At 39.9% G+C, this 23,483-nt stretch overlaps 1 protein-coding gene across 12 annotated transcripts in view; it reads right to left on the bottom strand.

The window, feature by feature from the left end:
• The window catches only part of tnk2b (tyrosine kinase, non-receptor, 2b), a 244,249-nt gene that overhangs the window by 12,998 nt on the left and 207,768 nt on the right, over positions 1-23,483 (bottom strand). For all 12 annotated transcript variants that reach the window (XM_072255152.1, XM_072255156.1, XM_072255157.1 and 9 more), the window contains one exon: positions 15,091-16,547. In XM_072255152.1, the coding sequence (XP_072111253.1) occupies positions 15,091-16,547 (1,457 nt within the window). The remainder of the gene's footprint in view (positions 1-15,090; positions 16,548-23,483) is intronic.

Here is a 23,483-nt window from a genome sequence, read left to right as displayed (position 1 = left end):
TTAGCTCCCAAATAACTCTCACAAATCTCAACAGAAAATACTATGCTTATAAAATATGCATTGCTATTTCAGATATCCAAATGATATAAGCAATAGCTAAAGCTAGCAAATTAGTTCCTATGCTCAAATTTCCAAAATTAATAAGCGAACATGGGTACTGAGTAAATGGTATTTCTGGTATCACAAACAAGAGAAAATCTGCAGATGCTGGAAATTCAAGCAACACACACAAAATGCTGGAGGAACCCAGCAGACCAGGCAGCATCTATGGAAAAGAGTATTGTTGATGTTTCCGGCCAAGACCCTTCATTAGGACTGAAGACAAAAAAGATGAGGACTCACAGTTAGGTGGGGGGAGGGCAGGAAGAAACACAAGGTGACAGGTGAAACTGGGAGGCGGGGGGAGACGTGAAGTTGCTTGGTGAAAGAGATACAGGGCTGGAGAACGGCGAGGAGAGGACACATGGCCATGGAAGAAGAGGGAGGACCACTAGAAGGAGGTGATGGGCAAGTAAGGTGAGAGGGATAAAGGAAATGGGAATGATGAGCGTGTGTGTGTATGTGGGGGAGGGGGGGCATTACCAGAAATTACAGAAATCGATGTTCATGCTATCAGGTTGGAGGCTACCCAGATGGAATATAAAGTGTTGCTACTCCAACCTGAGTGTGGCTTCATCATGACAGAGGAAACCATGGATTGACATATCGGAATGGAAATGGGAAGTGGAATTAAAATGGGTGGCTACTGGATTATGGCTGGCAGTATCTTTTGTTTAAGCAAAGATCTTTTGTTCTAAGTTTCAGTCATTTGAGAGCATCAAATAATCACTCCAAGTGGCAAAAGGCAGATTGCATACCACATAAAGTCATAGTCATAGTCACAGTCATAGTTATACTTTATTGATCCCCGGGGAAATTAGTTTTCGTTACAGTTGCACCATAAATAATAAATAGTAATAAAAGCATAAACAGTTAAACAGTAATATGTAAATTATGCCAGTAAATTATGAAATAAGTCCAGGACCAGCCTATTGGCTCAGGGTGTCTGACCCTCCAAGGGAGGAGTTGTAAAGATTGATGGCCACAGGCAGGAATGACTTCCTATGATGCTCTGTGTTGCATCTCGGTGGAATGAGTCTCTGGCTGAATGTACTCCTGTGCCCACCCAGTACATTATGTAGTGGATGGGAGACATTGTCCAAGTGGCATGCAACTTGGACAGCATCCTCTTTTCAGACACCATCGTCAGAAAGTCCAGTTCCATCCCCACAACATCACTGGCCTTACGAATGAGTTTGTTGATTCTGTTGGTGTCTGCTACCCTCAGCCTGCTGCCCCAGCACACAACAGCAAACATGATAGCACTGGCCACCACAGACTAGTAGAACATCCTCAGCATCGTCCGGCAGATGTTAAAGGACCTCAGTCTCCTCAAGAAATAGAGACAGCTCTGACCCTTCTTGTAGACAGGCTCAGTGTTCTTTGACCAGTCTAAATCAATTACAGTATGTTTCATTAATCAATATCCTCATAAACAAAGCTCAGGGCTAGGGATAATTTCCCATGTGAGAAGATTAATTTCAATGAAATAGTAGCTAAACCGGTTTTTTTTTCCTATAGCAAAGAAACAGGCATTTGGTCAGATAGACTAAACTGCAGATTCATTAATTCTATGCTCCACTGTTAAGCACGGAAGTATCGTCCAGCCTAGCAGCTATATAAGTGGGCTTAATGAAACGGAAGGAAAATGTACTGAAAGACAAATTCAGGTTACACTTGCAGTAAAGTCTTAAAATTAATCCTCTGAAAACTCACATTGCTTTATCTACAGAATCAAAAGTAAATGATTTTGTCTGGATAGGATTCAGAGGAATGCAAGTTGGTGAAATGTGATACTATTTGCTGAGCCTGTCAGGACCTGTCCACTTAGACTTCTTTTGAAAACTGTAAGCTTGCAGCAGCCTGTCTAATACTTCCCAAGGTAGTCAACGTGCTACTGATTTGTAGAATCTGGAACACCTTTTTATCAGAACAGCAACAGAATGCTGGAACTCAGCATAGGATTTACTGCACATTTCTATTGCTCTCTCTGCGCTGACACAGGATCTCAACCAGGAACATGATCATACACCTTTTGTCCCTATAGAATAGGAAAGATTGCCACTAAGTAGTAGTTACAAAGGGGCAGGATTGAGACGATTAGAGTTAGAAAGAGGATGACAGACAGATGGAACCAGGTGTGGAAGGGGTGAGAGAGAAGCTGGTAGATCATACATGGAGCCAGATGGGGAGGGAATGAAGGGCCAGTGGAACCAGGTTAGGGAGTGGCTGGGAAAGATGAACAAAGGCAGATGAACTTGTGTGGTAACTGCAGGAGTGTCCAATATCTAATGTGCTATTGTTTACATTAGCCTGGTCACTAAACAAAGATTGCACAGAAATAATTATGTAAGATCAATGATGATGGTATTTTAGAACCTGAAAAAAAAAGCTTTTCATAGACAATGTCTCTCAGACAAACTGATGACTCCTATCTAATAGGAACTACAGAAAACCATCAGTTCCTGGGATGTTTGAACATAAGTATAATTAGTATCTGTAGAGATTTGGCTTTTCCTCGATAAAACACCAGTACCGGTTTAACGATCTGATTATTGAACCTGATAACCTGATCAATTATCTGATTCAGCACAAGATGTGGGAATTTTTGATCTCCGAAAGCATTTTAGTCCATCTCAAAGGTTGGTTACCCATCTTAAATGTGTCTGCTCTTAGACATTAATTTCCACCCTATGTCTGCTAAATAATTTTGTGCAGCCCATGAAATTGACTGATGCACCCACAACAGATCCAAAATCAGCACAGCCTTGTACCAAATAAGATTGAGTCCTTCACATGAGTGAATAGTTCACATAGCCTTCACAAAACACACAGGAATAAAGTGGAACCAAGTCATCCTTGCTGCCTTATAAGTACAATGCACCAGAGAGAAAGAAAAGTTATGTGCAGGCTATAGCTTTCCATGAGGAAAGGGAGAGAAGATGACGACAAACAATGTCACTGGCAAGTATTCTCTATTCAGTTGTCTGATGAAGAACTGCAATGTTTAATTGTGTACACAAATTTAATATCCAACCCCTTACATGGACTGGTCACATCAGCACACCAGTTTGTAGCAGGATCTTGATAGATCAAAAAAAAGCTGCCGTGCGCATTTAATTGTTTAAAAAACAATGAACGTAGTGTTCCCAATTTGATTATGGTTGTACTGTAGATTTAGTGTTAATGTAAGTCCAACAATTTTAAAAAAATGAATTCTGCTCTTCTTCTCCACAGAAGTTGCTTGATCTAGTATTTTCACATTTCCAGCACATTCAGTATTTGGATACTGGACATTTACCTTTCTTAACTTTGAAAATACTGTATATTCATAGATGAGAAAATCTGCAGATGCTGGAAATCCAAGCAACACACACAAAATGCTGGAGGAGCTCAGGAGAACAGGCAGCATCTATGGAAATTAATGAACAGTTGACATTTCGGGTAGAGACCCTTCTTCAGGACTTGAAGGAGGGTCTCGGTCTGAAATGTTGACTGTTTATTCATTTCCATAGATGCTGCCTGACCACATTCTGTTAGCTTTAAGATTCAAGATTGTTTCAATGTCATTTCAAGTACACAAGTGTAAAGAAGAACAAAATAATTGTTACTCTGGATCCGAAGTTGCACAAAAAAAAAATACACAATAAGATAAAGAGCACAATAATAAATAAAAACAATAAATATAAATACATAAGATAGCTTACATACATAGATTTATTATATGTCCATAAGTGATGCTAGACACAGGGGTGTCTGTACATAAGGTGACTGATAAGAAATGAAAGTAGAGGTGGTGAGGTGTGGAGGGGTGGGGTAGTGGTGGAGGTTTTGATCAGTATTAGAAGAATCAGAAAAAGAGTCAGGTCTATATCACCTACATGTGATGTGAAATTTGTTAACTTACCAGCAATAGTTCAATGCAATACATAATATAGAAGAAAAAAAATACTAAATAAATAAATCTTATTCAGTATACTTTATACAGTATACATATATTGGATAGATTAAAAATCAAGTAAAAAACAGAAATACTACATATTACGAAAAGTGAGGTAATGTCCAAGGCTTCAATGTTCCATTTAGGAATCGGATGGCAGAGGGGAAGAAGCTGTTCCTGAATCGCTGAGTGTGTGCCTTCAGGCTTCTGTACCTCCTGCCTGATGGTAACAGTGAGAAAAGGGGATGCCCTGTGTGCTGGAGGTCCTTGATAATGGACGCTGCCTTTCTAAGACACCGCTCCTTGAAGATATCCTGGGTACTTTGTAGGCTAGTACCCAAGATGGAGCCGTCTAAATTTACAACCGTCTGCAGCTTCTGTGGGACTCACACCCTGCCCCTCCCCCCCCACACCAGACAGTGATGCAGCCGGTCAGAATGCTCTCCACGGTACATCTATAGAAGTTTTCGTATTTGTTGACATACCGAATCTCTTCAAACTCCTAATAAAGTATAGCCACTGTCTTGCCTTCTTTATGACTACATCGATATGTTGAGACCAGGTTAGATCCTCAGAGATCTTGACACCCAGGAACTTGAAACTGCTCACTCTCTCCACTTCTGATCCCTCTATGAGGATCGGTATGTGTTCCTTCATCTTACCCTTCCTGAAGTCTACAATCAGCTCTTTCGTCTTACTGTCATTAAGTGCCAGGTTGTTGCTGCGGCACCATTCCACTAGTTGGCATATCTCACTCCTGTACACCCTCTCGTCACCACCTGAGATTCTACCAACAATGGTGGTATCGTCAGCAAATTTATAGATGGTATTTGAGCTGTGCCTAGCCACACAGTCATGTGTATATAGAGAGTAGAGCAGTGGGCTAAGCACACACCCCTGAAGTGCGCCAGTGTTGATCGTCAGCGAGGAGATGTTATCACCAATCCACACAGACTGTGGTCTTCCAGTTGGGAAGTCGAGCATCCAAGTGCAGGGGGAGGTACAGAGGCCCAGGTTCTGTAACCTCTCAATCAGGGTTGTGGGAATGATGAAGCTAAATGCTGAGCTATAGTCGATGAACAGCATCCTGACATAGGTGCTTGTGTCCTGACCAGGTGGTCTAAAGCCGCGTGGAGAGTCATTGAGATTGCATCTGCCGTTGACCTATCGTGGTGATAGGCAAATTGCAACAGGTCTAGGTCCTTGCTGAGGCAGGAGTTCAGTCCAGTCATAACCAACCTCTCAAAGCATTTTATCACTGTCGATGTGAGTGCTACCAGGTGATAGTCATTAAGCAGCTCACATTATTCTTCTTAGGCACTGGTATAACTGTTGCCTTTTTGAAGAAAGTGGGAACTTCTTCCCATAGCAGTGAGAGGTTGAAAATGTCCTTGAATACTCCCACCAGTTGGTTGGCACAGGTTTTCAGAGCCCTACCAGGTACTCCATGGGAACCTTCCACCTTGCGAGGGTTCACTCTCTTTAAAGACAGCCTAACATTGGCCTCTGAGACAGAGATCACAAGGTCATCAAGTGCACCAGGGATCTTCACAACTGTAGTTATGTTCTCCCTTTCAAAGCGTGCATAGCATGCATTGGTTTCATCTGGTAGTGAAGCATCGCTGCCATTCATGCTATTGGGTTTCACTTTGTAGGAAGTAATGTCTTATAGACCCTGCCAGAGTTGCCATGCACCTGATGTCGCCTCCAACCTCGTTCGAAATTGTCTCTTTGCCCTTAAGATAGCCCTCCGCAAATCAAACCAGGTTTTCTGGTACACACCTGGGTTGCCAAACTTGAATGCCACAGATCTAACCTTCAGCAGATGACATACCTCCTGTTTCATCCACGGATTTTGTTTTGGGAATGTACAGTAAGTCTTTTTCGGCACACACTCATCCATACAGGTTTTAATGAAGTCGGTAACAACTGCAGCATACTCATCCAGGTTTGAAGATGAATCCCTGAGTACAGTCCAGTCCACTGATTCAAAGCAGTCCTGTAGGCACTCCTGTGCTTCCCTTGTCCATACCTTCTTGGTCCTCACTACTAGTGCTGCAGTCTTCAAACTCTGACTATACTCAGGGAGTAGAAGTACAGCCAGGTGATCAGACTTCCCGAAATGAGGGCATGGAATAGCATGGTAGGCATTCTTGATGGTGGTGTAGCAATGGTCCAGTGTGTCGCTTCCTCTAATATTGCAAGTGTTCTGTTGGTGATAATTGCTTAGTGATTTTTTTCAGACTGGCCTGGTTAAAATCTCCCAAAACAATGATGAAGGCATTAGGATGCGCTGTTTCGTGCATATTGATCCCATTGCTCAGATCATCTGAAGTCTGAATGACATTGGCATGAGATAGAATATATATTGCTACCAAAATGACCCCAGAGAACTCCTGTGATAGGTATAAAGGACGGCACTTAACTACTAGATATTCCAGGTCTGGTGAGCAGAATTGGGACAGCACTGATATATTTGTGCACTAAAAAGAGTTGATCATGAGGTATATACCTCCACCTCTGCTCGAGAGACACTATAGATCTATCCTGATGGTGTATAGTAAACCCATCAATCTGAATCGCTGCATTCGATATGGAAGGGGTTAACCAGGATTCCTTGAAACAAAGGACACACGTGGTCCTAATGTCCCTCTGATTCAGCACCCTAGCTCTGAGATCATTGATTTTATTCACTAGAGGCTGCGCGTTTGCCAGCAAGCCCCATTTCCTTAAACACACTTGTAACCCTGATCTACAGCCACGCTTCCTACGTGGGCGCTTCTGTTCACAATCAGAGTTGTTTCCGTCAGTTTTAAGCAGCGATAGTTTGCTTAAATGCATTAAACCATCTTTGTTAACTGCATTGACCTTCGAAGCAGTTGTGCTTTTTAGCTGTATCAGGCTGAAACGAGAATACTTAATCGTATTCATTGAGCATACTGTTGCTACTTGAGTTGCCCCTAGGTGCTCTGGAAGGGGACTCAGCCTTACTGCTTGGGGAAAGTAACTGCTTTTGAGAATGGTGTGGATGTTACGTAGTCTCCTCCCTGATGGGAGTGGGAACTAATTACTTGTATTTGTGTACTAGCTTTTGGTAAATCAAACCCGACCCAAATCCTGCAATCTCTCACCTTTTGAATCACGGTAAATAAAATCTACCAAAATGCACGCTGTGTTTTGTAGACATGTTATTACAATTGGTCCTATGAATGGTAAATGGTAAATGCTCACCGGAAAAGTTGGATTTTGAACACTTTTCACATTACAGAAAAAGGTTGTATTGACAGAACTCTAGCATGAGTTCTGGATGGCCAAACTATTAACAAAATACTGTAAAGGTTTAGCTATTTGTTACAACAAAAACATCAAGGTACCCAGAGAGTAATTCAATAATAACCCAATAATTCATTTTGGATACTAATGAAAAAATATTGATCGAAGTATTGGAAATTACCCCTTTTTCATCTAGCTGTTAGTTTAGAAGAGGTCTGGGTTTGAAACAGCCATTCTGAGAGCACAACACTCCTTCAGCCATATCAACTGTCTCGGGACACTCAAGTTTCAGACTCAGAACTGGGAGGGCTACCATAATACTATAGCTGACTATTATTTATAAAAGCAATTTGGAATTTGAAAATTCTAATAGTTTAACAGACATTCACAGCAGTAGAGACATATATTCATTAAATTTAGTAATGCAATTTGAAAATTTGTTACAAAATTTCAGTTGATGAAAAACCAGTGTAAAGAGTTAAAATGTTATGAGGACATTGGTGGATAGAACCAAGGTGTTCAAACCTCGGTACTGTGCCTTGAATGAAAGTGGATACAACAGTAGTGAGTGAAATTGAATACAGGACATTCCACGATTTACAAACATTTGATTTGTGAACTTTCATTATAATGTCATTAACAGTACACAGTTTTGATTCATGAAACACCAAAAACATTCAACTTTGTGCATTGGAATTATTGTACCAATATTCCCTCGAAACACTTCGCCCACCCCTTTCCACTATTGAGGGTTCTTTAATGCCAAGTTTCCCTGGGAATGCCCACCTATTGTAAATCATGAAATGGTTCTTAAGACAAATGGAGCATATTATGCTTCATGTGTAACAAGATTACTCCAAGGATGTACTGAATTAAGAGTGAAGTTAAGATCTTTCCTTCAATCATCATTGCTTTGCTGAAGAAACAGTCAACAAAATCTACATAGTTGCCAGTGGACAGTTGCAGGGGAGTCAGATTAGCATTTCTTTTAAATAGTCAAACTAGTTTGAAGAGAGTTATCAATAATAATTACTCCAATATTTATTTTAGTTACTAAAGAACAGATATTGAGTAGAAATGTATCAATTTCTAGTTTCAAGGGATTAAGTTTCAAGGAAAGGCTGGAATGACAGTAAGGGCACCTTTGAAAGAAAATGAGTGAAGTGAACAAGAATTTGTGTTTGGTCAGCACCTGCCAGATACATATACATGTTCAAGTATATCTAAATGCCGACACCTCTCCCCCCAATACACACTGTTTCTGTTGCAATAATAAAAAATGTTCAAACCCTCTCAAGGTTATCGAGCAAAAACCAGCACTTACCCAATCCATGCAATCAGCCTTTTGCCTTCCATTACAGCGAGGGTAGCAGTTTAGACACACATAAAATCCAGTAGCTTTACCACTATCTGCCTGTCTGCTCTAGGAAAACAATTTAAACCTCTTGTCTGAGGCCTCGCTAAAGAGATAGCAGATATTAGCCTGTCATGAATTAAATGCTGAGAAGCATAATTTATCAAAACAGGTGACATCCAATTGAATATTGTGTATGCAGACAAACTGTTACAAACCAATTGGAGTGCGTAGTTTCAGTCGCAGAATCAGCTTTCAGTAGTTTCAGCGCCAGAATCAAATTATGTTCAGCACCAGATACATGAGGCTATTGGGTAACGCATTCCTGAAAACATCATGATGAAATGCCAGAATTTTTTTTTGTAAATTATGACTATAATTAGTTATATTAAGTCTATAGTTAGACTAACTTGTTACTTTTTTTTTAAACCAAATATCTAGCAGTCAATCAAACATCTACCAGAAAATGTGAGGAATTCGCAATTCTTTTTAATCAACAAAATTACATCTATTAGGGAGAGTACAGCTACAGCTACTGGTAACCGCTACAGCCAATCTCGTAAAAAGACGGCAACTATGTTAAAATTTACAAGTATTTCCGATTCAGAGCTCGATAAGATTTTAACAAAGAATAAACTGTCTATTTGCTGTTTCAACCCTGTCCCTAACATAGTTTTTAAAGGACTCTTTTAATAGTCATTAATTGAAAATAATAGAATTTTTGAATCTGTTAGAAAAATTATTAACACTTCTCTTGAAACTGGAGTTTTTCCAAATGCCTTCAAAACTGCAGCTGTCAAACCCCTACTTAAAAAGCCAACTTTGATAGCCTGCTACTAGCTAACTACAGGGTTATATCAAATTTTCCCTTCCTGAGCAAGGTTCTTGAGCAAGTCAATTTCAACCAGCTCAACAACTTTGTGAATGAAAACAATATTCTAGAAAGGTTTCAGTCAGATTTTACTTCAAACCACAACATGGAGAAGGCCATTACCAAAATTGTCTAGGCTGAGCACTGATGACAAGAGAGTCGCAGTTCTAATTCTTCTAGATCTTCGACACAATTGACCACACATTCTCTTAGACTACCTTGAGAACTGGGTTGACCTCTTTGGTAGTGCCCTTAATTAGTTTTGGTCATATATCTTAAAGAGAGTCTGTTTTGGAGACCAATTTTCTACCTTTTGGTGCTGCTCAGGAAAGTTGTCTTGGTCCCCTACTCTTCTTCTTGTATATGCTCCCCATCATTAAAGAGCATAAACGATTTCCATTGTCATGCAAATGAAGCACAATTGTATGCCTTGGTTGAGCCTGATGATGATAACCTCAGATCTATCTAGTCTGACTTCTAAACAAATGGATTAGCAATAATTTCCTACACCTAAATGAAGATAAAACTGAAATACTTTTGGTTGGTCCCAAAGCCAAAAGAGATAAACTACTTGATAAACTTGGGAACTGGGTTCCCCTTGTAAAATCAGAAGCAAGGAGCCTGAGTATTATCCTTGATTCGGATTTTAATTTTAAATCCCACATAAAGGAAGTGACCAGAGGAGCATTTCTACACCTAAAAAAAATTGCAAAGGTACTTTTGTTTCCGTAAGGATGCAGAAAAACTAATCCATGCCTTTATACTGAATAGACTAGATTACTGCATTGAGCTTTTTACTGGCCTTCCAAAGCAATTTATTGACAAACTTCAACTCATTCAGAATGCCGCTGCTAGACTTTTGACCAAAATCAGGATAAGGGAACAGACCACTCCCATACTAGTTATTCTGTATTAGCTTCTGGGATCTTTAAGAATTGATTTTAAAGTTATCTTACTTGTTTTTAAAGCTCTTAATAGTCTAGGACTAGAGCATATCACAGAAACTTTTTCCATTTAATAATCCTGCTCGAGCTCTCAGGTCTTCTTTCGCTAGTCTCTGAAATTTAAACAATCTCCATTAAAAGATAACTGGCAGGTCACCTTTTCGGAACTGTAGAATTCATTACTTAAAACTACAACGGAAGTAGACTCAGTTGACACTTTTAAACATCAGCTCAAAACCTATTTACTTAAACTTGTTTTAACTGACATCTTCTTGTCTTTTATTTTCATGTTTTTTATTATATTTTTTGATATTTGTACTTTCACCCCATTGTAAAGTACTTTGAACCACATCATCTGTATGAAAAGTGCTCTATAACTAAAGTTGTTATTATTATTAATATTGCCAAAACAACCCACCTTATTATTCACCACATACATCACCTCCAAATTCAGGACCTTTGTGCCAAACCAATGATCTTCGGGTTTCTGTTTCTCTGTACAGTGGAGCTTATCAAGATTACTCGTCTTTTACTAAATCCCTGTCATCGTAGATGTGCTTTCTTTTCTAGTGCACTAAGTGGTAATTCAGATTTCCTTTCTTTACATTGAAAACACCCTCCATTGTGATATGTGGTAATACCAGATCTCAAGGCTGGGAATGCATGAAGCACTGCAGAAGATCATCAGTTGGAAATATGTATAGCACCACATAAACTCTAGACAAATTGGGCAGATGTGGAAAATCAAGAGAAACACACAAAATGCTGGAAGAACTCAAAATTCTGTGCGCTGCTATGAACAGCACCACAAATGTAACTTCAAAGCATGACGCATCCTTCAGTAAATTGGTACAATCAAACCCTGTAATGGACCTTGGTTCAATGAGAATTGTAAGATATAGAGAGGAACTGCTAGGTAAACCTAAAAGTGAAGTGCCAACCAAATGAAGTTAAAAAAAATTGAACCAGAGATTGGGGAAATAAATTTGCAAATGATATTGCTGAGGAATCCCACAGCTAGTGAATCAGAACAAAGCTCCACAGTTGAAACAGTTAACAGGACTTGGTGACTCTAAGAAAAACCCAATTTTCAATGATGGCACGATTGCTAAAGGCTAAACATTTACAACCATGTTCAGCCAGAATTGTCCGGTGAATGATTCATTTTAGCTTCCTTCTACAAACGAACACGATAGAACCATCATGATGCATCTCTAGGAAGAGGTGCAGTCGACGTTTCAGGCCGAGACCCTTCGTCAGTCCTGACTGCACCTCTTCCTAGAGATGTTGCCTGGCCTGCTGCGTTCACCAGCAACTTTTATGTGTGTTGCTTGAATTTCCAGCATCTGCAGAATTCCTGTTGTTTGCGTTTTTAAAAGAACCATCATGATTTGCTCCACTCAACATTAAGAAATAACTGACTAAACTAGAGACAACAAAATTATAGGACCAGACAAGATCCCAGCAAAAGTACTTGAACTTAGCTATGCCGCAAGTCAAGCTGATCTACGACATGTAACTGGAATTTAAACAAAAATATGGAAAATTGCACAGGTCACTGTCAGTTTGATCTCAATCATCAGTAAAGTGACGGGACACATTGCTGATTACCTGAGTACCAGTACCCAATCTGATTTTCATCAGGGTCACTCTGATCAAACCCAGACCAAACAGCTGAATTCTGGGATGAGGTGAGTGAAGCAGTCCTTGATATCGAGGCGGCATTTGATAGTGTGGTGTTAAAGAGCCATAGTAAAATGGACATCTAAGGGCATCAGGGGAAAATGTTTCAATGACTGGAGTCATGTCTTAAACAAAGGAAAACTAATATTGGAAATTAATTGTTCCTGCACCAGGGTACTGATCCCATAGTTCCTTGGGGCCCAATGTTTACTAACCACCTGAAAAAATTTCCTTCTATTACAAGGTTCTCTATAGCTTGCACAATTTGCAAATGATCAGCAAATGAAGTTATCTATGCCTGCCTGCAGGATGAGCAAGACATCATACATACACAAACTGATAATAAAGCATAAAACAGAGAACAGTACATCACAGGAACAGGCCCTCCGGCCCACAATGATGTTTCCAACCATTTAAATTAGTAATCAAATGGCTAACTAAACTAATCACTTCTGCCTACACAATATCCATATCCTTCCATTTTCCTCATATTCATGTGCTTATCTAAATGTCTCTTAAAAGTCCCTAATGTACCTACCTTTAACACCACCCCAGGAAGTGTACGCTGCCACGCAGCCAGCACTCTGTGTAGAAAACTCGCTCCTCACATCTCCTTTAAAATTAACCCCCTCTCACCTTAAATACATGCCCTTTCGTATTAGACATTTCAACCTTGGGAAAAATACTGCCTGCTTGCTCAATTTATGCCGCTCACTATCTTATAAACCTCTATCAGATCTCTCCTCAGCCTCAGATGCTCCAGAGAAAACAACCCAAGTTTACATGTCCTCTAATCCAGGCAGCATTCTAATAAATATCTTCTGCAGTCTCTCTCAAGCATCAACATCCTTCCTATAAATGGGGTGACTAGAACTGTTGCCCAACTAAGGCTTTATAAAGCTGCAACATAACTACTTGAGTTTTGAACTCAGGTAGAAACTGGCTTCTGCTTAAACAATTCCCGATCTTAACATTTTCATTCTCATTTTCCAATCCCGTCATGGTCTTGCATGACTTAATTTCCTCCAGTGTCAAAGACTCTATGATCAATTGTGGACTCTTGAATATCCCTGAATTTACTAAGCTCAACAAAGCCAAACATGCCTTCACCTGACAGGGTTCTAAACTCGAGAAGGCCCTCTCAAAATCTCTCTGTCTCTCGTTAGAAGTCTACTTCTTTAGCCAACTTTCTGATCATCGGCTATTGAGTTGGTATTGATTTTAGGATTCACAATGTGCCATCTTTGCACATTAAGTCACTAATAAAAGGGAGAAATTGCTGTTGATTTGTATGCAACCACTGCATGTATTTGATATGATTAACTTTCAAACTGCATACTATATAAATGCCTTAGCTCTCAATTAATGCATCAAATGGTTTTCTAGTGTGTAGCTCAACAAATCACAATGTTAAATACATAGTGATTAACAAATTGCAGATCAATGGTAGTAAGAACAGATTCAGAACATCAGGTAGCAAACATAGAAACACTGGGTTGTATTTCAGATCAATGACCTGCTGCCAGATTTGACAAATGGTATAAGCAATCCAAAATACTGATCTGTCATTAAATCATTAAATGAATGCTGTCAAATTTGTTGAAAGTTTGCAGTATTTCCTGCTGCAAATTGATGGGATCTAACCCAGGCAGCAGACCTTTAGGTGTGATACCTATTCATCAACTCTAGGTGTCAGCATTAAGCCCATGCTACTTCACTGTCAATGGAACTACAAAACACAACAAGCACTGTGAATCAAACATAGTGAAGTATTGTCAAAATTTATAGATCAGTCTTATGTAGACGATTCTTGCTGCAGTTAATGAAGTTCTCCAGCATGAACATGCTGCCCATAGCTTAAAAAACTCTGGTCTTCAAGACCGGGCTACAAACATTTGAAATGATCAACCTCAACTTGAAAAGAATATTTACTTTATCTATGTATTTTACTCTAAGAAAATTCATTTTAATATCCATCATCAACAGCTTTACTATTCAAGCAGAGAAATTCACCATGGACTAAAGCAGCGGTCCCCAATCACCGGGCTGCAGAGCATCTGCTACCGGGCCGTGAGGAAACAATATGAGTCAGCTGCACATTTCCTCATTCCCTGTCACTTGAACTTGAACATACGGTTGCCAACTGTCCCATATTTACCGGGACATCCCGTATATTGGGCTAAATTGGCTTGTCCCTTATTTCCCCCGCAAAGGTAGAGCGTTCCTATGAAACCTTTTGTGCCGAAATGGTGTGAAGCGAAGAAGCAATTACTGTACCATTAATTTATATGAGAAAAATTTTTGAGCATTCCCAGACCCAAAAAATAACCTAACAAATCATACCAAATAACACATAAAATCGAAAATAAATAACACTAACGTATAGTAAAAGCAGGAATGATATGATAAATACACAGCCTATATAAAGTAGAAATAATGTATGTACAGTATAGTTGGAAAGATGAAGGCAAAACGGATTTGTGGGGGAAAGAAAAATCAGCACGTACGCGCATGTGCACATCATATGCACACATCACGCATGCACACACAGGTGCCCGCGCAAGGCTTCATGGTCATGGTAGCCTTTCCTGGGGTAAAGTGTCCCGGGATTTGACTGCTATCCCTTATTTGGGAGTGAGAAAGTTGGCAACCCTAACTGTAAAAGACATATTGAGGTGAGTTTAACCGTTTAACCCTACTTGAACACCTCCCCCCCCCCCCCCCCCCCAGGTCAGGCGGTCCACAAGAATATTGTTAATATTAAACCGGTCTGCGGTGCCAAAAAGGTTGGGGACCCCCGGACTAAAGAGCATGATCCTGCTTAGGCTTATGCATTACAAAACTTTGAATCAACATGATCCAAAACTAATATTATGATGTTATAGCATGCAAAATTTTAATAACAAATCTATATTATACTACTTACAATTTTAATTTTCTCCGTTGGAGTAAAACAGTCTGTCTTCCCACTGGGACTCTCAAAAGAGATTTTTTGTAGACTATGAGAACTTTTCATTGCTGCAAGCCCAGCACATGTATTGCTATTGTTGGATGAAAAGTTGGCCTTGTATTCAGGATGTTGTACCATTGGCCTCACTGTTGCTGTAGTCACAGATCTTTTGGAACAGAGGTCATCCACACATTCAGCCTCTTTGAAAAATTTTTCATATTTATCTAAGTAAGAAGGTCTCTCTGGAAGCAAATAATAATGGGTGTTGCTGACCTTCTTGCCATCCTTTACTATCGGCAAGATGCAAGGTCCTTTCGAGGTATCTTTTCCTTGTGCTTGAATAACTTTTGGTGAAGCATATTTTGGATCAGAGGCAAAGCTCTGAGTGGTGGGCATTAACTTGCTAGGAGATGTTGAGAGATATGCACCCACAGTTAATGTTGCCATGGAAGCTGCAGTTGTCCTTTGCTGTGGAGAACTAGCTGGGATTGCCATAGGGCTTGGAGTTCTTGAGGAAGGCTGGGACAATGGATCCCTGGGAGGAATTTGTGGAGGCTTATCCTCTTCTCCTCCAGAAGCAGGTGACAACTCACCAGACCAACGGCCCGGCTCATTTCTTCTTAAAGGCCGTGGAGGAATGGGAATCCGTGGTGGGATCTGAGGTTTATCATCTAAAGTTGTTGGAGATACATTTGCTGACAAAGAGATGGGAGTTGGTGAGGAGGTTGGAGTTGAAATAATAGGAACATTAAGTCTTTTCATGCATTCTTGTTGTAGTTCCTCAAATATTTCAGCTGACTGAGAAAAGGTAGTTTGCTTCATCTGCTTTGGTGGAAGGAACAGATTATCCTCCACTTTGGTTTTTCCTTTTCCATCTGTATCATGTACAAATGCATAATTAGTTTCTCCCGATTCTTGACTTCTTGGCAACTGAAGCGTTCCGTATTTTGACCGTTCACCAATTAATTCAGTATCCAGACTATTAATGGATGAAACTTCAAAATCATCTTCATCCTGAGCAACATCATCATAGGCTGGAGGTGGAGGCAAGGGTTTAGAATCCCAGTCAACTATAGGAACAGGGTGCAAAGGTCTAGGCAGAGTTCTGGTTGGACTCTGAGGTGGTGTCTTGTCCAGCAGTGAGTATGAGTTCAATACTAGCTTAGCCAGTGTAGGAATAGTATTTTCCAGTACTGGGGATGGAGTGTGACCTGTCTGATCATCCCCAAAATCAATCAAAGCCACCTCATTGTTTGTATGACCCAAGGATTTACTCCATTCTGATGGCTTCTCACCTAGCTTTGTGGCAGAAACACGAGCAGCAGGTTTGTTGAGTTTTAAAGACTTTGCTGGGCCCTGTTTCTTGAGGCTGAGCTTTTTTAGAGGTAAAGAACCTGCAGTTTCCTCCTCAATCACAGGGTCATAGACAGGCTCTGAAATATATGCAAGAAGATATGTCAAAAGAGGATTTCAGAAGAAAATGTTAAAATATTTACTCCATTCCTTTTTATCATTAATTCAACTTTATTAATTTGTTGATAATTAACACAAGTAGAATTAATCATAAAGTGTTATGTAAAAGTCGAAGCTTTTTTTCCACAATAAAATTTATCACATTTAAAGAAGTCATGTAGCTCAAATCACCTGTGCCATGAATTTGCTAGTGTAGACAAAATTATTTCATCCCCTGGCTATTTTCCCCACAGCCTTGCATCTTCCTTTACTTTAAATGTTAATTAATCGTCCTGTTAAAAATTACTTTGGTTTCAGCCCTTAGGAAAATATTCAAGCTCTAACAACTCCTGCATGATGAAGTTTGCCAATTATTTCAAAATCAGTTTCATCAATACACCAAAAGAAGTGCATTTCCCTAATCTATACCACACTCTCCAATGTTATAATCCATGAAATAGTCATGTTTCAATATCTCAAATATTATTACTCTAGATTTGTACAGTATGAGGTTTGAAGCTTCTCTACATTCCCTAATGATGAACCACTTGCTTCAACTACATTCTTCAGTATATTTCCATTATGTATATACTTCTACTATTTTTGGCCATCTCACGAACCTGTTTATGACCACCTAAAGTTATGTCATGAAATTCTTTGTACATTCTGTATTACACCCTTATTTCATGTGCTGTTTTAGTAGGAAATGAGCAGAACTCTGCGGCAGAAGTGATGTATGCCATGTATGGGAAATGAAAAGGTCTTCACTCTAAATGTCCTTTACTGGGACGCTCATTTGATAACAACTGCTAATTCCTTATCGTTGGGTAATATAACCAAATAAGGAAATAATAACAGGTACCTTTGGAGTTCGTTTAGATTTAGACAAAATTTTCACTATTCATCTTGCCAAGTTGTACTTTAGTTGTGCAACTTTGAGGTTGAATTTGACCTTAGAATAACTTAACACGATGTTATCAATGTCTGAAACCTCAGTATAGTTATATTCTGCTCTCAACCAGAATACAAATGGCTAGTTAGGAAAGTAAGGATCAATATTACTTCAGTTCTGCAGCAGAGAAGGCTATTTCCTACAGTACTTAAAAACAATAAATTACGAAATGTAGCATGTCTGTATAGAAATAGAAGGAAGGATGGTATACTATCATACTGTCTCATTCTAGGCAGTTTAAAAGCTGAAACAGAACATAACAGCATCTAAAACTAGACAAAGTAAGAAAAGAAATGTACCTCTTGGGAGCAAATGATTTAAATTTTACTTGGCCTAATTGATTTAAGAAATTATAATTAAAACTGTAAATGCAGATATAAAGCAAATTAATAAAACAGGAAGTACGAAAATTTTCCCTCTGCCCTTCCAAATAGTCAATCCACTGACGCGCACGTATCTTTCTTTTACTTTTCCTTGTCTAAAAAGCACCAAATTCAGTTTGAGGAGCAGTTACAGTAAAATGCACAAAGAACAGATCATTATGGTTATCATTACAATCAGAAGGAACAGAATAGCATGCTGTCAATTGGGAGTGACCAAAAGTTAAATTGCCAGCATTTTGGTTTGCTTTTCTTTAACTAATTAAATCACACACGCAGAGCATGCAGGAAGTAGCAGAGTGATCAGGTGTAAGACTGATAAAACCAGAAAAAGCAAAGGAATTGAGAGACAAAACTCAGTACTATTTTGGATTATAACTTCACAACAGAAACACAGAAATTTATCAAAACCTGAATTTTCAAAGCTGGAGGCGTCAGCACTGAGCTTAACCTCTGATAATACATAAATAATTTATATAGAAATATTGTTTTTGAAAATCAAAAATTAAGTAAAAATGTTGGAAATCAAAAATAAATGCAGGGACTACACCACAGGACAGGTAGCATTCTTTGGAAAGATAAAGAGCAAGAGTTAACATTTCACGACAAAGCCTTTTTGTCAGAACCTTTCGTCAATCTAAAGCAATATCTCTGTTTATCTTTCACAGATTCTGCTTGGTCTGCCAGGACAGTGCAGCATTTTCAACAGTTGGTATTTTTGTTTGCTCCTAGTTTCCCAGTTCAACTAGCTATAATTCTGCGCTACAACCTGGCTAACACTCAAGAACAAACAGCAACTCTGTTTACCTTTGGGAAAGCAGTTGTAACAGATTGCTGGAAACTTAATTTCACCAATCATGTATTTTGTCATAGATCCACAACAGTGTTCTGCTATAATATGAAAGATTAGGCTTTCAAAGCCATAGCATATACTAAATGATCCTTGGTCCATAGATGTGCTGACCTGGATATTCATGACAATAATTTCTTCAATAATTGAAGAGGCAGATAAAGAAATGCACCCGTCACTTCATCAAATCCAGATGAACTTGTCACTTTTGAGTAGAACTGCCAAATCAGAGATAATTTTAGATTGTTATCCTTGAAATCTTGGAGTTAATAGACAGATGGGACTTCGACCTCAGCAAATCAGGCTGAGTACCAGTGTCTTTTAACCCTCTGACCTGATCATTGCCCTGGTTGAATGGGCATGAAGCATCAGGAAAACTGTAACAAAGAGATCACTTCTTAGGTCTTTAGGAGCTACCAAAATATCTGTCAATTAAATTATTTTTGAGGTGTAAACAGGGGAGAGAATTTGTGGATGAGGTCACATGATAACAAATGATAGAAAGATAGGCAGCTAATATTTTGGTATTCATAGGTAAGAAAGTATTAAACAGAAGCAAGAGTAAGCAAATACATCTCTTCAAGTCCACTCTGGAAATCAAAAATCAAGTTGATTCCATCCCTCAAATCCACTTTCTCACCATCTCTAAACTTCGTATCATTCCCATGGCATCCAAATATCTAATGCATTCCCACCTACTTTAAGAAACAACTACCATCCCGGTATATGAGAAAAACCATAAGACATAGGAGCAGAAATAGGCCACTTGGTCCTTGAGACTGCTTCGCCATTCCAGCATGGCTGATTTATTATCCCTCTAAATTCCATTCTCCTGCCCTCACCCCATAACCACTGACTAATCAGGAACCTAGCAACCTCTGCTTTCAATATCCTTAATGACTTGGCTGCTAAGCTGTCTGAGGCAATGAATTCCATAGATTCACTACCCTCCGGTTGAAGAAATTCCTCAAATCTGTTTTAAATGGACTTCTCTCTATTCTGAGGCTGTGCCTTCTGGTCCTAACTCACCCACTATAAGAAATATCCTCTGACCATCCACTCTATCTCGGCCTTTCAATATTCAATAGCTTTCAATGAGATCCGATCTCATTCTTCTAAGCTCCAGTGAGTACAGGACAGGAACCATCAAACGCTCCTCACACATTGACCCTTTCACTCCCAGAACTTCCTCTGGATCCCCTCCAATGCCAGCACATATTTTCTTAGATAAGGCCTAAACCTGCTCACAACACTCCAAGAGCAGTCTGACTGATGCCTTATAAAAACTGTTCTCTCTAAGCTGCACAGGCGCACGACTGCGCATTAACTGAAATGCTCCTGCACACATAGCATTTCTAGCCGTGCAGCTGGAATTTTCTTTTATATAATGTTAATGTGTGTTATCACTTGGATAATAGATTTGCTGATGATGAGTAAGAGAATGGCAAGCTTTCGGTCCTGTTATATGACTGGCAAAAAAACTCAGCTACTATTACAAACTATGATGGAAATGTTGCCTCAAAAATATTGCAGCAATACTGTGATTCCAAATTTGTCCTTTCTGAGAAAGTTAAGACTGGTTCAATTAAGGCATGCACCAATATGTTGACTGCAAAGGTGGGTTCAGTCTAAAAAAAAATCAATCAAATGTAAATCCAGAAACAGACTAGAAGTGAAACATTTGGATGATTTTTTTTATCTGGATGTGAAATTAATCCGTACAATATATATAGACAATGGATTATAATAAAGACATGAGAAAAGGATTATGAAATGTTAAAGATTTTCTTTGTTGTACTGTATTGCATTATATCTTTCAATTAATAAAAAGTGCAATTTTTCAATTTTCATTCTAAATATTCATAGCATGCATATTATGAAAAGAGCATTTAAAGTGTTGCAAAGTTTTCAGGCTGTGTAAAAATTTCCTGCTCAGAGCAATGGTTGGTCCATTGCTGTAAAAAAAAATAGAGGGAGTGTTGCTTATGAAGCCTCCGCATGATATCTCTGCTCCTACATTCTGGATTCATTCAGCTCTGCTGACATAAGGATTGTTATAGAAAACCTTTCCTACCTAATGTAATAAGCATATACAATAGTTCATCTCTCTGCGACAGGAGAACACAAATTACAGTACAAGTCTTCAATAATTTTATTTTGTACATGATTATTGCACATTGGTACACTATTATTCGGTACGTTATTCGTTAAGTCTGCACATTGGTAAGTGTGTTTTTAAATGTTGCTGCTGTAATTAAATAATTTCCCACTCAGGATCAATAGAATACTTATTATTATTATTAGTTCTTTTTATATGAATGCTAATATTGCATTTGTCTATTTGCCTCTCTTACCACTGACACAATCTGCAAGTTGACCTTGAGGGAATCCTGCACAAGGACTCCCTGGTCCTCAGCAGGTCGGGCAGCATCTGTGGAAAAGATCGGTGGGACGTTTCGGGCCGGAACCCTTCATCAGGACTGTAGAGGGAAGGGGCAGAGGCCCTATAAAGAAGGTGGGGGGAGGGTGGGAAGGAGAAGGCGAAAGATAAAGGGGTGGGGGAGGAGAGGCAGGAAAGGTGAAGAAGGAATAGGGGAAAACACAATGGGTAGTAGAAGGAAGCGGAACCATGACGGAGGTGATAGGCAGCTGGGAGAGGGGGCAGAGTGACATAGGGATAGGGGAAGGGAGGGGGAGGGAATTACCGGAAGTTGGAGAATTCCATGTTCATACCAAGGGGCTGGAGACTACCTAGACGGTATATGATATGTTGCTCCTTCAACCCCTTGGTATGAACATAGAATTCTCCAACTTCCGGTAATTCCCTCCCCCTCCCTTCCCCTATCCCTATGTCACTCTGCCCCCTCTCCCAGCTGCCTATCACCTCCCTCATGGTTCCGCCTCCTTCTACTACCCATTGTGTTTTCCCCTATTCTTTCTTCACCTTTCCTGCCTATCACCTCCCTGCCTCCCCTCCCCCACCTCTTTATCTTTCCCCTTACTAGTTTTTCACCTGGAACCTACCAGCCTTCTCCTTCCCACCCTCCCCCCACATTCTTTATAGGGCCCCTGCCTCTTCCCTCTACAGTCTTGACGAAGGGTTCTGGCCCGAAACGTCGACCGATCTTTTCCACGGATGCTGCCCGATCTGCTGAGTTCCTCCAGCGTGTTGTGAGTGTTGCTTTGACCCCAGCATCTGCAGATTATTTTGTGTTTATGACTTCCTGGTCCTTTTGCACCACTGATTTTTGAATTTTCTTCTTTTAGTCCATGCTTTTATTCCTTCTACTAAAGTGTAATACCATTTACTATATTCCATTTGCCACTTCTTTGCTCATTTTCCCAATCAGCCCAAGTCTTTCTACAGACTCCCTGCGTCCTCAACACTACCTGCTCCTCCACCCATCTCTGTATCATCCACAAATTTGGCCAGAGCCATTAATTCTATCACCCAAGTCACTGAAATACAAGGAGAAAAGAAGTAGTCTCAACAGCAACCCCAGTGGAACATCACTAGTCACCTGCAGCCAACAAGGCCCCCTTTATTCCCATTCTTTGCTTCCTTCCAGACAGCCAATCTTCTATCAATGCGAGTATCTTTCCTGTGATTATATGAGTCTTATTTAGCAGTCTCATGTGTAGTACCTTCTTGAAGGCCTTCAGAAAATCCAAGTAAACAACCACTGATGCTCCTTTGTCTATCCTGCCTATTATTTCCTCAAAAAATTCCAACAGATTTGTCAGGCAAAATTCCCTTTGAGGAAACCATGCTGACTTTGGTCTATATTATCATGTGTTTTCAAGTACCCTGAAACCTTGTCCTTAATAATGGACGCCCATGTCCTTCCAACCACTGAAGTTAAGTTAACACGCCTATAATTTCCTTTCCTCTGCCTCCTTCCCTAGAAGAGTGATATTTGCAATATTCCATTTCTCTGGAACCATTCCAGAATTGAGTGATTCTACAAAGATACTAATACCTCTAAAAAATCTTCAGCTACCACCTCCAGAACCCGGGGGTGTAGTCCATCTGGTATAGGTCACTCATTTACCTTCAGACCTTTCAGCTTCTCAAGCACCCTCTTAGCAACTACACTCACTTCTGTCCCCTGACACTCCTGAATTTCTGGCATATTGTTAGAGCGACTATAGCTCAGCATTTAACACCATCATTCCTTCCATCCTGGTTGAGAAGTTGCAGAACCTGGACCTCTGCACCTCCCTCTGCAAATGGATCCTCGACTTCCTAATCAGAAGACTACAATCTGTGCAGATTGGCAATAACATCTGCTCCTCGCTGACAATCAACACTGGTGCACCTCAGGGGCATGTCCTTAGCCCACTGTTCTACTCTCTATATACCCATGACTGTGTGACTAGGCATAGCTCAAATACCATCTATAAATTTGCTGACGATACAACCATCGTTGGTGGAATCTCAGGTGGTGACAAGAAGGTGTACAGGAGTGAAATATGCCAACTAGTGGAGTAGTGTTGCATCAACAACCTGGCACTCAACGTCAGTAAGACGAAAGAGCTGATTGTGGACTTCAGGAAGGATAAGATGAAGGAACACATACCAATCTTCATAGAGGCATCAGAAGTGGAGAGAGTGAGCAGTTTCAAGTTCCTGGGTGTCAAGATCTCTGAGTATCTAACCTGGTCCCAACATATCGGTGCAGTTATAAAGAAGGCAAGACAGCAGCTTTATTAGGAGTTTGAAGAGATTTGGTGT

This window comes from Mobula birostris, chromosome 4 (assembly GCF_030028105.1).
Source record: "Mobula birostris isolate sMobBir1 chromosome 4, sMobBir1.hap1, whole genome shotgun sequence".
NCBI classification, from domain to species: Eukaryota; Metazoa; Chordata; class Chondrichthyes; order Myliobatiformes; family Myliobatidae; genus Mobula; species Mobula birostris.
The sequence above is the reverse complement of the archived record's forward strand: the minus strand, read 5'-3'. Positions and strand labels throughout refer to the sequence as shown.